This window comes from Grus americana, chromosome 3, assembly GCF_028858705.1.
Source record: "Grus americana isolate bGruAme1 chromosome 3, bGruAme1.mat, whole genome shotgun sequence".
Lineage (NCBI taxonomy): Eukaryota > Metazoa > Chordata > Aves > Gruiformes > Gruidae > Grus > Grus americana.
In genome coordinates, this window is record NC_072854.1 from 35434260 (window position 1) to 35448840 (window position 14581).

General features: G+C 39.8%; 1 protein-coding gene across 1 annotated transcript in view; it reads right to left on the reverse strand.

The window, feature by feature from the left end:
• Window positions 1–14581, reverse strand: part of IMPG1 (interphotoreceptor matrix proteoglycan 1) — a 58765-nt gene that overhangs the window by 4318 nt on the left and 39866 nt on the right. Inside the window, exons 13-15 of the mRNA XM_054821414.1 lie at window positions 6806–7377; window positions 5794–6013; window positions 1693–1903 (exon numbers count right to left, since the gene is read on the reverse strand). Coding sequence (XP_054677389.1) covers window positions 1693–1903; window positions 5794–6013; window positions 6806–7377 — 1003 coding nt within the window. The remainder of the gene's footprint in view (window positions 1–1692; window positions 1904–5793; window positions 6014–6805; window positions 7378–14581) is intronic.

Below are 14581 nucleotides of genomic sequence, written 5' to 3' on the forward strand. Positions count from 1 at the left end.
AGACCTGATACGTTCTTTGTGAATCTATAAATTTTAAAGAAATTAGCTATTTGGAACATATCCGACAAATTTCTAGCCCCACAGGTGAAGCTGAAATAACCCTTGTGGTTTAGAACCTTAGAAGTTCGGGTGCGTTTTGGAGTAATGTCTAAACACATCTTTGAAGCCTGTATTCTGTTTATTGGTGACTTTAATCTGAGTAGAACGGTCTGAAATAAGAGGTCTACTACAAGTAGCTCCCTTTAAGGCAAGGGAAAAGATTGCCATATTTTATATGAGAACACAGGGGTTCCGGTTAGTGGAAAAACTAGTGTGGTTCTGAGTAAATTCACAAGCAAAACAAGTGCTTGACTAAAGCAAATAATAGGTTATAATTTTCTCTCTGCAGACTGTACAAGTTCGCACAAGTTGTCGGTCCAAGACTGGCAGTAAGGTTGTTTGTAACTTGCTAAATTCACAAAAAGTTTCATTTATTATTTTTAATATTTTTACCATTCCAAATGTTGATTTTGTTATTACTGTACATCAAGCCAGGGCTTTTCTGAAATGGAAAAGTGTTATTTTCCTTAGTGCGTTGCTCTTGGAGGAGTAGGCTATACCCTTTGCTACGTCAGTAAAGTTCTGAAGAGGACCTCTTCAGCTCACAGGCTGATTTCTAGCACAAAATACTGCTGCTATGCTACCGCTGTGACTCCACAGTTCAGGAATTTAGCAGGAACTGTGTCAATTCAATAGAATCTTCTATTATTATTTCTGTGACACCCACTGCAGAGAACGAACTATGGCAGTTATGTTGTTACAGTGAAATTATCGTAAGAATAATTTGCTCAGTAGTCTTATTTTTTGACATTAATCCTAAACATCCTAAAAGAGGTATCATTAGCCTAATAAAGTCAATATCAAGAGAGAATAAACAAGTGTAACTTGTAAGAATTGTAACTTGTCTCTTGCTTATACACATGGCTGGTCAACTACCGTGTGCCGGTCTGGTTTACAGCGCTTCACGTAATGCGTGATAGTCTGGTCTTACAATGAAATGGTACTTTTATAAGAGAATTAATATGTTTAAGTACTGTGGTAGTTCTCAATATTGGTTTAACAGCGTTTAATGTAAAAATCCTTATGGAATGTGTTTGCAGTTATGTGGAGCTGCTAATCTTTAAGCCTTTCCCAGAAAGCTCTGAAAGCAGCCTCAGCCTTCACGTGCTTTATTGGGTGGTCTGGAATCAGAATAGTGTTCATACGTGTGTTTATAAGATACAAATTTCCCTTTTAATACATCTTAGAAAAATGGAATTTCTTACAATACTGTATGTAATCAATAGCAAAACCATGAATATGTTATTTCTTTTTTCCAAGTATTTGGAAGTCTGAAAAGAATGCATGGTTGCATTCTTGTCATGTCTGCCAGTGATGCTAAATTTCTAATAAATTTCTAAAGCATCTCTAAAAAATAATTAGATCATGATGTTCCGTGTGTACTAACAGTCAGAAATGGATTTATCCGTAGTGAGACTATTTATACTGAAGAAGGGTATGGCAATAATGTAGCTTGAAGTGTCTGAATGTTGAGGTCTTGGTTTGCTAGCGTAGTTTATGCTGTTGAAATGTATATACTCAGCCCTGCTTGCTCATTCAATAGATATATCAGGGCTCTGTTAACAGAATTCATGTTAAGCACCATTTATTTACCTGCAGACAGCTCCTCTTCCTGGAACTAACTCACATTTCCCACCGTTGATGCAAAGATGGGGTTCCAACTCGCACAGGCTCCGACAGGGTAATCCGTCTTGGCTTGCGTAACCAGGTTTACAAAGGCAGTCAGCCTCTTTTGTCCCCTCGTTCGTTATGCATTCGGAAAACTCGTCACATGCCATGAATTTGCATGGATCTGCCTGATCAGCTGGAAAGGATCGGTAAATCATTAGTTGATGCATTACCCCAAAGTAACTTGGCAGGTTTTGTGGCAGCTAGACAAAAAAAAATTCACATTTACTGGCCTGCTACTTGTGCGTGTTAACAGGAAGATACAGTCTAGCATAAAAGACACACGTCCTTCTTTATGTAGATGACACAGCAAGCATGCAAGCTTATGTCTACTTGTACATTCGTTTACCCCATCGCTGTTAAGCTGTGATTTCATTTTCATCTCACTGACAAGAATTTTCACATTTGGATGTTTTTATCCTTTTTTACGGTAAGTGCTACTTTTATACTCATGGATACTATGCTACAGTCTTGCATATGTGTAAGAAATAGTTTCGGCTATAATCATCTTAAACACGTAATTTAGGATATGACCGGAGAGGGACTTAGATTATTGAATATTGCACAATACTATGAGGCTGCGGCCTAGAAATACTGGCACTGTTTAGAGAAAATATGTACTTGCAGAGCTTTTCTGGAAGTGATGTGTTAGCATTGGGAAAACTTGCTTTTTTATATTTTTTAAATATTAGTAAGGGATGCGTCTGAGAGATTAAGGCAAAATGAGCCTGCTGATGTTCATAGGAAGGCCCAAATGAGAGACGGCTTAAAGTCCTAACTTCGCCTGCCACACAAGTCTACTTCTCCCTTCCCATTCTCTGCTTCTTACTAGAAATGAGGGAAAAAAAAAAAAAAAAAGAGAGACCCAGAAGGAGTAATTTTAACGCGGTGCCCAGCCCCTCTGTGTGCTGATGGGGTGACGATGAGGAGGGCTGCATCCACCAGTCTTGTCTCATGGAGGCAGTTTCCTGCGTACTGTGGATAAAGCCCTTAGACAGAAGGGAAAAGATGAGAAGCAGATGAGAGGATACGAATTCTCTTCCTGCCAGCAAACAGTTTCAATAAGACGTGTATATCCGGAAAAGGAAAAAAATCCCCAAAACTGTACAACGACAAGACAGGAGAGCAGAGGGAGGGACGTGAGAGCAGATACACAGATACGAGCTGGACTGTGCAGGACAGCGGGTCCTGAGCAACCGGAGCTGTTCAAGGGAAGCTTGCCCATGTAGTCTCAGCTGTAGAGGGGAGCTTGGTCTCAGGTCTGGTCTACAGAAATCAAAATCACCTAATACATCGGTGTGGTAGAAAAATGGCCCTTAGTTGTGTGGGCTTAAAAATTCTGAAGAAGAAAAATCTGTAGTTTAAAAAGGAGATGCATCCTGGAGATTGTCGCTAGTACCTGTAGGTACTGTCTGGGCTGAGAATTTTCTTCCAGAGCCCCTTCATGGCCCCAGACTTTCCGTAATATTCATTTCAATGCAAAATGAGCATTGCCTTCTTTATAGCAGTACTGGAAATCTCAGACCATGTACTTGGATATGCTTAACTGGTAGAAACAGCAGAGCCGTTCACTTTTAACCCCTCTATAATCCTATAGCTAGTTCCTTTTTTTTTTTAATTTTAATTTTAGACTAGGGAGTTTTAGCATGCTCAGTTTCCCTTTGCTGTACATAGTGTGCGTGTTAATTTGGGATCTACTTTGCTCCTGGACTGTAAATGTAGGTACTGTACAAGTGAACTCTAACAACTGGACATCAGAGTAATACAATAAATTACAAAGGAATTTTATTGCAGGCAAACACTTGCTTCTATGTTAAAAAAAAAAAGAAAAAAGGGAAAAAAGAAAAACAGAGAAGTTAGAAGTGCTTTGCTCTGGTTATTGATACCACTGATACTGATTGGGAATTACAAATTTTAGTCTCCAACAAAACAAAAGCAGCTGGCAAATCAAAAGGCGGTATCAGTTCTTACAGATTCTTTTCTTATCCCACACAGAATTGCACTCCGAGCACTCTGAAGGAAAAATGGTTAATAAAAGAGTTTGTACGATTAATTGATTAAAGCATTAACAGCTGCGTTAGCTGCTTATCTCCTCTGAGTCTCTCCCCGGTTTTGATGGTCCCGGTTTGCCCTGATAGTAGTGGACATAAAGGTTGCTACCGCTGGTAAGGAGGCACAGTCTCTGCCTCAGCGTTACGCGGGGCGGTGTGCTGCGGCACCCGAAAGGTCTCAGCACGTTTCTGCTTGACAAAGAGAGCTTGGCACGAGCGTTTCGCTGGGTTAGAAGGTCATATTTTGTGATAATGTTTCATTTTCCTCAATAAAGTGTGTGGCTACGTACCTGCCGTACTTCTGATCATCTTTTCTGTGTTTACACTTTGTTTAGATTACAAAAAGAAAAGGAAAAAAAAGCATGCAAGTATTTTTAAAGGCCTTCCATGTTATTCTTTATGGTATTATCTCTGGCCACTGCAGTCAGCCCTTCGCAGCTGCTGAGCCTGGGTATGTATTTTGGACTGTCAGTTCCCATCAGAGTTTCACGGAGGTATACCATTATTACCACTAGATGGCTCTTACTTTCACAATAAATAGGAATTTGCTTAAATTACCTTAATTTACTCAGCGGGCTGAGGTTTGTTTGGTTTTTGTTTTGAGTTGTTTTTTTTTTTTTTAATTCAAAAGGCAGTAGGGCTTTGAAACACCTATATGGGAATATACTGCCTTTCTAAACATATTTTCTTCTATTTCGACGTTTTACTGCTGCTCACAAGCCTTGAAAGAACAGCTCTCTCGGCAAACTCATTGTGATATAGTTTTCTTGAATTAATGGTAAAATATCACACCAGTAAAGCAGCTGGTATGGATGAAGATGAAAGATTTAAATTTTTTTCTGTATTTGCATTTTAGCAACTTTTTCATTTTAATTTTTATTTAATGAAAATTTACTACTGAAGCGGAGAACCGTGTGGTAGCCCAAAGTTCACTCTTTCTAGTGAACTCATTTATTACCTTATTCAGTGAAACATCAGTTTATCATGGCAGTATTTGAAAGTTTAAAGACTGTGATTTTGTTAACTTTCTTTACCACACGCTACTCTTAGCGATCACAAGGAGTTACATAAAATTAAACCAGATTAGAAACTGCCTGCATGAATTGTAAATGGATTTATTTTTTTGTTGCTGTTCTGGAGTTGTCAGAGATCTGTATGTAAAAAGCCAGCTTAACCAAAACTACTAAAGGCGTCTGCATGTTAAGGTATTGGTGTCATTCTTCTCCATGCCAATGAAATCAAATAATTCACAGAAATAATTAAATAGAACCTGAAAATAGATCCAGGCTTCAATTTCATAAAACAATATAGTTTTTGAAAACGTTAAGCTTCCGACGTTGCAATAGTGTCCAGATATGTTGTTACTGACTTTCTACTGTTTAACAAAGACTAGTGACTTATTTGAAAGGTATTAAATCAGGAGAGATTTTGGAATTACAAATCTATGCAGTGCTACATATAGTAATGCTCTGGTCAGTGAGTATCTGTAGAATCCAATTATTCTTAGAAATTGTCTCCTTCTGTATTGAACTCTGTAGCCCTTTGAAAATAAATTTAATGATGCTCTAAACTAAGGTTGGCTTACAACATTGCAAAAAATCGCCAGAAATTATGTTTACACACTCAGCTGCAAGATTTGCATAAGTCTGTCCCATAAACTGCACATGAGCATTCTTCATACCTGTCTTTGCCCAGCCTTTATTCTAGAGAGTGTTTAGTTCCTTACGTTCGGCTCTGAACAGCAGTTGGTGTACGTGCACAGACCAACACCTCCACCCAGCATTTGTTTATACTATGAAAATACGTCTGCAGGTATTTTTGCAACATCTTGGATTTTCTCATTGCTCCTGATCACTGGGAGGCTGTTGCTAATTTTGTTGTTTCCAAAACAGTGATACTTCTGAAGCTGTAACAATCTAGAAAAAATTATCTGCTTGATTTTGGTTTTGCACATACATTATTAATTCAATCTTACCTGGCTCAATATCCAGGGAATAGCTGTCAATCTCCAAATTGAGGCGTTGAGCTGCGGCATCACAGAAATCTTCCAAAACGCAGTGTACTGCCTCCGTGATATTGTATGGCACTGTCCTGGCAAATTTCATTTTGCTGTTCACAATCACGCTTCCATTCCTGAAGTTAAGTATTTCCAGGTGCTTAAAACCTGTAAGGTTTGACTGAAGGTATGGAAGTAGCTGCAAAACAGGAATTTGACTTTATTTTAAATTACTGTCAATGTCGACCTGCAATTAATTTCTCTTATAGTCACTTTTCATTATCAAGTACCCACATCACGCACTTATTTCTTTGAATTCAATACGATTGTTAAACTCCACCACCAAATTCACTTTTCTATTTCGCGCTATCTTCTTCTGGACTCTTGCATCTTTCTCAATAATATATTGAGATGGATGGGCAGCAATTTCCCCTGTAATGAAATGCACAGCACTTGGGGAGTTTATTCATCTAGAAGGGGGGGGGGGGGAAATCACCTCACTCAAAAACCCACTTTAATTATTTTCAAACGTTCACTCGAGGCAGGTTAGGGCATAGCATAACAGGCCTGTTACTGAGCTGCCCTGCTGCCCTGCTGTACCCGTAGAGAAAATCCATATCTAATCACATTCCCCCTGTGAAGCTATGATAGATTTTAAAAGGCCTATTTTTAAATCCAGTGTGTAGACACAAGCCTTAGATGTAATCAGCACTGCTATAATGTTGACAGGAATCTAAGAGAAAGCCAAATAAATTGCATGCCAGGCATATGTCTGGAGTCTCTTGAACAAGCGAAAACTTTCATCACTGATTTCATAAACTCTTTCTTCATACCCTGAGAGCATCCCAGGCTTATCGGTCCTTTACAAATACAGCTTATCACACCGAATTGTAGTAGGGTCTGATATTGTTAAAACAACATGCTCTCCAGTGTATTTGTTTTAAACTGTGCCCGACTATCGCATACGTTGTCCAAGTTGATTTTCACCCACCAATTGCATGAACTGTTGTTCTAGTGCTTTGTACTCTGGCGAGCTCCTGTTGAAGAGGTCATCAGAAAAGTGCATGTTGGTTACCCTCAGGCTGAAGAAAACCACTAGCTCTTTGCCTTTGGCTGCGGTTGTCATGGAGCTGGTAGTTACATACTTCAGCGTAGGAGCTGGGGTGGCTTCTGCGGGCTCAGTTGTCAGCACCGAGATATAACCGCTGCCATGCTCCACTTCATCCAGCGCTGCCGTGCTCATCACGCCAACACGATCTAACTCGGCAGCAATATCCTGCACTCCCGTCCCAGCGCCGTCGGGAGGAACGCTCTCAGATGGGGGCACCGAGGAGCCTGGTACTTCAAGGGACTGTTCGATGATCTGAGAGTGGCCGTAGGATGGGCTGGTCGCTGCGGGCAGCGGTGCCGTTTGGTCTGACGGTAGCACGTCTGTAATAACATCTTCAGGCTGCGTGGGAGAGAGGTCACTCGAACCGATAAAGAAAGGCAACGTTTCGTAAGTGCTGGCTGTAACTAAAATGTCATCGCCTGATGATTCTGGTTCATCCATGATCTTAACTGCTGCAGAAAAACAGGGGAAAACAAATAGCTATTTTGAAAAGCAAGCATAACAAACATCGAGCATGGAAACAACATGAATATTGTATTTGCACTGAAGCATTTCTAAAAACAAGATTTAACACTATCTAAACGTGAAAATCTTATTTTCATCACCAAGGAAGGACTACTGGTATAAAATATCTCATCCACGTGTTTGAGTGATGAGATTTCTGAGGGTGCTGTGTTTAAATAATAATTACACTTGCTAAATATTTCCTGAGCCATTCCAAAGCGCATTCTTGTTTTGCAGGTACATAATCACCCTGTCAACTTATATTGACTGAAAGAGTAGAACCTAGCTTTGAGCTGTCTGCTCGGATCACTTGCATGCCAGAGTCATTCTGTTCCCCTCTTCGAGAGGTTAAAGCTGTTATTTGCCAGTAACCATAAAATGTGGTTAAGAAAAACAGTACAGCCTCTGCAGATGCAAACTGTGTCGATTTACCTGAAAGACAACAGCACCAGTGAAAACAGATTAAAACCTTAAGAAATCATCTGGTTCACCTGAAGAAGCCATTTGATCCAGACATTGAACTTTTATGAGGTCCCCACTGAGGCTTGGCGTGGATCTAGGATGTGTGATAGCTGTAGCTGATAATCCAAATATAAAGTGTGATGAGTGAGACTGTCTGAATTTGGCTTGCAGCTCCCTGGCCACAATGACTTCGTAGAAAACGATGGCCTCCAAGCAGCAGACGTCTACCCAGGCTGATAACTTTGTCCTTTTTCAGTGATATACTTATGAGGGTTCTTCACACAGGACTTTTAACAGCCCTCTGCAGGCAAAATCACTTATCAGCTGGTAGGGAAGCTTCTGAAGTGCCTGTACCTTTCTGTTGGATCTTCTGAAGTGCCTGTATCTTTCTGTTGACTTCAGAACATACACAATGAATTTATGTAGGATGCCTGACTTTCCCCTTACGTATTTTCTGTTATCTAAATCAATCTCTTCAGCTCCTCGTAGTATTATTGAGGTTCACTGATTTCTCTGAGGTGCTCAATTATTAGAGTGATAAGGACTATTAAAGTTTTTTTGAAAAAGGAAAACACTTTCCGTTGTGTCCCGTGTGACAGCAGGGCAGCGTGGTTCTGGCTCTGGTGAAGGGTCAGTGAGTTTTACTCTGGAATACCAGTATCATGGTGTTACTGGAGTGTTCCTCCTCCCACTCTCAGTTCTAAGGGTTTCCATTTGATACAGGTGTTTCACAGGTCTTGGCTAAGGGAAGAGCTAGGGGGGTTTTGCGTGTTCTGCAGGAAAGCAAACCTAGAAACAATTTAAAAAACCCTTGGATACTCCGGAGCAGAACTCAGGTAAAGCAGCCTGGAAGGATCATTAATGCATCTGCTTCTATTTATGCAGTCCCTACATCAGTAATTAGTGCAAATGTTATTTCATTACAAATAAACCCATCTGAAAGCACGATGTATTTTAAGACTGGTTTTTAACAGTTATTGAGTAACAGATGCTAACGTGGTATTTCAGCAAGGTGCTGAGGAATATCAGGCAAATTCGTGCTAGAGCAAAGTTTATCCCAGCAGCAGCACATGTTTTCAGAGCTACACGTGAAAAAGCATTCTAGAAACAAGACATGGCCTACTCTGCCAGGGGTAATGAGGGAAAGGACACCTTCCACATTTGCTGCTTTCTGGATGCACAAAATATTGCATGTTTGTAAGGTAACTGCCTGCAAGATGCTCCCCTCTTTTCAAAACCGGGTTATTAGCTACTGTTATGTAGGATTCCCCTGTTACCTTGCAGCTGAAACTAGAGCAGTCACCAAAGATGCTTCTTCCAAACAGTTCCCAAACCGGCCTGGACAGCTGACATTTTGTTATACTTTGGCACGTTGGAACAAATCAGCAGGACCTGGGTGCTGCCCATGTTTTCCAGAGACCAGGTTTTAGGGGAGGCAACTGCAAAGCGGTGGCATGCCACAGAGGGTGCCTGTTGTGCTCTTAACAGTAGCTGGCTGACGGTAAGTTATTGAAGATCATTCATCTCAATATTTGGTATCCCTTTCCCATGTTGGACAAGGCAAATTTTTACAGTTAATTTTGTTGCCTTCGTCTACACGCATGAAAGCATTTTCCCCCAAGTGCCTCATTTTAACTGGCAGGATATTTGGAAACCAGGATGATTTAGATGACAAAAATTCCCACTTGATAAGAGACTATATTTCACCTATTTGGCGTTTGACATTTAGGGCTGAGTTCTAATCCCATATTTATCAGCAGCAAACTCACTGAAATCAATGGAAGTGTGGTAGCATAAAACCTGAGTAAGTGAGATCAGGATATTTGGGTTTGCCCTGAGGATCAGGAGTGCCCCGTCCTATGACCCATAGGGAAAAAGCATTCTGTCAGGTTATAGAATAGTTCCTTACCTTTCACATGATGAGCTCCCCCCACCTCCCTCACTCATCCCCAGGGGCTGTTCATGACTGAAGTCTACAAAATAACAAGTCATCTTGGAGCACTGGTGATTCTCAAAAAGACTCTGAAGGACACTGCTAATATGAAGCATCTGTGTTGGATGGGATACAGAAAAAGACCAAGTGCTGCATTCTCCTTTACTGCAAGGCCAGACTGTGGTGATCTGGAAGCACACCATGACCACAAAGTGAGTGCAGCAAATTCCCATTTAAACTATCACAGTTGTGCAGTCTCCTTTTATTTGTTGTGACAGGTAAATTTGCACTGCCGACAGTATAATACAAGGGCTACGGTCTTAGTCCCCCCAGTCCTAGAGAGTAGCCAAAAACCAATAGCAAAGTGCTGTATGGATCCCGTGGCTGCACGTTCCGCTTGTAACACCAAACGCTACGCCATAGCTTGGTGTCCTCCTAATCACTCATTGAGAACTTGAGGTGCTTTTTGCTTGTCATGTCCTCGTGCTTCTTGTGTAATCAAGGATACGGACAGATTAGAAAAACAAAGCGTAGTGATGTTCTCTGTTTACAAAGCTCCTGCTGTTACTTGTTACGCTGATAAGGAGTGAGAGTCACTTATTAGTTAAGGGAACTCAGAACAGATTTCTTAGCATTAGTGCTTGAGGCTTTAATGCAGGATTATCTACCGATGGGATGAACCTGCAGCTCCACAGAGCAACCTTCTCTCAGCATGACAACGTACACTTGAGTGTATGATCATGATGGTATTTGTTAGGCAGATTATATTTAAAGAAAGAAGTAACTACAGGAGAAAGAAGTACTGAAATGGCAAGTTTGAAGCAGAATAACCATACATATATTACCTATTTAGTATATAACTGTGTGTATATGTGTGTGTGTATATATATATTTAGTCTATACATAGACTATAAAGGTCTTTTGGCATCTCCTTATTACAAGCAAAGTAACTTAAAAGGCCTTGAGGGCATACCAAGATGATCTCTGTGCACGTACCAGCTTTTTTCATAAGCAGCCAATTCTTATCAGTCACTGTCTCAGCTGGGCCAGACGGTGACTGACCACGGAGGTGGTGTTAGTCCCTTGCAACATGAAAGTCAAGGGGCTCACCTGAAAGGCTGCTGAGTGCTCACTGAAGCACACCACCAGTCCTGACCCCAGCTGTTACTGACCCCTTCTGTTGGTTGCACTTTGTCTAACACGTGTCACAGTACTGATGCAAGACTTGCCTACACAAGTATTGGAATCAGCAGTAAAGAGATTTGCAACTGGTTTTGCTAGGCTTTTCTACTGTCTGCATGAGACTGATAAAAATGAATCCTAAGGAGCTAAAAACTATGCACGAAACAAAGACCTAGATATTTGGAATTAAAAAAAAACCCCACCCCTTTGCATTTAAAATGTTGATTTCATATATAAAAATTTTATACATCTTATATATTTTTATATTTAAATCCACTATATATTGGCTTTCAGATTAGATGTAAGGAAGAAATTTTTTACAATGAGGGTGGTGAAACATTGGAACAGGTTGCCCAGAGAGGTCGTAGAAGCCCCATCCCTGGAGACAGTCAAGGCCACGTTGGACGGGGCTCTCAGTAACCTGATCTAGTTGAAGATGTCCCTGCTCATTGCAGGGGGGCTGGACTAGATGACCTTTAAAAGCCTCTTCCAACGCCAACTATTCCTTGATTCTATATGCACATATATATATATAATTTTGTAATGGAACGCAAAATACACTTAAACTGGTTCATCATAAAGCAATTATTTGTAAAACTTCACCCAGATAGCCCTGTAGATGAGATTTTTTACATCAAAAAGATAGAAAAACACAGGCAATTATTTTATGAAACTTCTAAAAGTATGGACGCTGAAGATTTAGACATTCTTAGTCCCAGCATATTTCATTTCAGCATACAGTTTGGTCTACCACGTTATCATTCAGGTGTAGGAAAGCCATAGAGAGCATGATAAAATGCTGAACTCAAATATACCCCCAGAGTAACCATACTGAAAATTAAACAATAGCATGGAATTAAAAACTGCTGTCAGCAATAAAAAATCTCAGCTCTAACTCTCGGCCACCACTTACCCTCCCACAAAGATGTTCACTGAACTCTCCAGATGTGTTTTTGTATTACATGGACAAGGCAGGAAAATATTGTGCTGAGGAGAGTTTTATATCTAAAATTAAACTGCTGTTGGCAAAGATGTGTAAACACTAAATTAAGAGGCAATTTCCTGCGTGCATTGCTATATTAAATCTCTGTAAAAAGAGTGCGTCATGTAGGCATTTATTCCCAACTGTAAAGAGAGTAAAATACATAGGTTTGACTTATCAGAAAAAATCAACTGCCTTTTCAACAACTTTATTATAGGTCTCTAATTAGTTGGTCCTCTTTTAGATTTTTTTTTTTTTAAGTGAGGAAAACCCTCCTAATTGACCATGAATAAGGGGTTATTGTTTGGGAAAGGTCAAATTGTCACAAGTAATTTTTCTAGTGGGTTTGCATTAATAAGCAGGCCCAGAAGGTTATACGTTAAGAAGTCCTGCCATTTCATTTCGTTCTTGAGATTAATAAGTATTGACATTTCCTATCAGCAATAGACAAATTTTCCAAGTCCACTGACAGATATTGTCCCATATATGAAAGTCATAGTATTACAATATGTATGTATGTAGTTGTATACGTGCTGGCTGAAGAAAATAACTAACGAATGTAGTGTGCAATTAAGAGATTAGTCCACAATGCAGGGTAAGAATCTTCTTATGGGCAGCTCTGCTGATATAAATACCAGATGGACTGGTACAGCAAGTAGCCGGATTCAAATTTTCATATTTTGTTGGTGCCTGAAATGCCACAAAATCCCCGGATGCAGGACTGTTGTATACATACAGATAAAGTGCTGAATTTCTGTTTGAGGTCTTTCATTTTCCACTAGGCCACAAGCAAGATGAGGATTAAGAGAATTAAGAGAAGAGGATCATTAACCTAACATGTCACAACACATGTCTCGCAGCACATAATTACTGATTGTCTTCCTGACTGTAAGGCCAAGCCAGAAGAGCCAGAACGATGTCTGTCTGTCGTTCTGTCCGTCTGTACGAACTCCCCAGAGGACAGGTTCGGTGGCCAGTGAAACCAGCAGAACTCCTTCTCCACTGACGCCTGCAACCCTCAGTCCTGCCTCCCCAAGTTGAGACTCGGAAAAGATGCGGAAACGTCCATTTGCCTCAGTGCTCTTCTGACAACAGCAGAAGAAAAGTCAGTATTTCCATGTCGATTGCTTTAGGCAGTTAACAGTGCTCACGCTTGTAATTAAGGGATTATAAAGTTGGATGTTAAGGCGGCATTCCTGAATTTTATAAGAATACTATACGGACAGGTGTATAATTAGGTACCTTGTATGGACAGAAGGTCACATGTAGATTATTTCCGTAACATGACAAGTCACTTTTACCATTTACAGAACCTTTACCTCATCTGCTACTGAGATTGCTAGATAAAATGACATTCTAGTGCTCGCGTGCTCTAAAAGTCACTTTTATGGTTAAAGTCCTCACTAAAGAAATGATTGGTCTACAATTGAAATTGAAAAATTTATTATTTCATGAGTTTAAAATAATGAAGTCTGTGTGAAAATAACCTAAAGCTTTACAAACACCAGGAATCATTAAGAAACACCCATTTAAATGTTGCAAATACTCCTGCAAGCCACTGTAATGATTTTGGAGCTCCCAAAATGAAGAACCTGGAATACTATTTTTGATTTATTTTACTTTAGAGTGATTAAAACCAAAATCTGACAGGTTACAATACCTGTCCTTCAGAATTGAATGTACCCTCCAAATCCCTGCCAACTTTCTCTATTTTTCTCAGGTCTGTAATAGAAAAAAAAAAAAAAAAAAAAAAGGCAGCAGATTTTTGTAGGTGATGGGACAATCAGAAAGTTTTGTGGTATTGAATTTTATTAGTTTGCAAAATGGTAAAAACAAAATAGAAGTCACATGATATAAATTAATTTGTTGACCCAAGGACCTAAAAACAGAAAAGACAAACATGAAATTAGAAAGTTAAAACCCATGACTCTTAAAATCTTGTCATCAGGTCAGCACTTTAAGACTTGCCAAGGAAAATGAAAACACTAAATACACTTTTTTTTTTTTCATACTATATAGTCACTTCTAGGGGTAAACCGTGGAATTAATGGAATGAAACTCACAGAATAAGGAGTATTTTATTCTTCTAAACCATTGTACCTCGGATGCAAGTAATCTGATTTTTATCATAGTTTTGAAACGGAACAAGTGACTCTGTGAGAGAGAGGTGGAAGTAGATATTTAACTGGGAAGATCCCGCTGGTTTTACACTCCGTTGCATTGTAAGAATTCATTTCAGTTTGAGTGATATTGATAATGGCTTCGGACCAGATGCCTTAGCGCTGACTTGGCTTGTTAAATGTGTCACAATAGCCAGAGCACTGTTGTTAGGGAGCAGGCAGTTTAAATGTTAAAACCAGCAAGAACTACACAGTGCGGTAAAATGGATCCAGACAGCCTTTAGCTCCAGGTTTGCTTTGAAATTCCCTAAGAGACCTTCATATAGCACCGGGGTGCACAAGTCTTAAGACATATGCTAGTTTTTCCAAAAAATGACATTTAAATAAATATTTGGGATTGTTGTCACATAAAATGGTTGGATTAAGGTACATGGATTGCATTTAACTTTTCTTAACCGTTGTTGGGTAGTGCT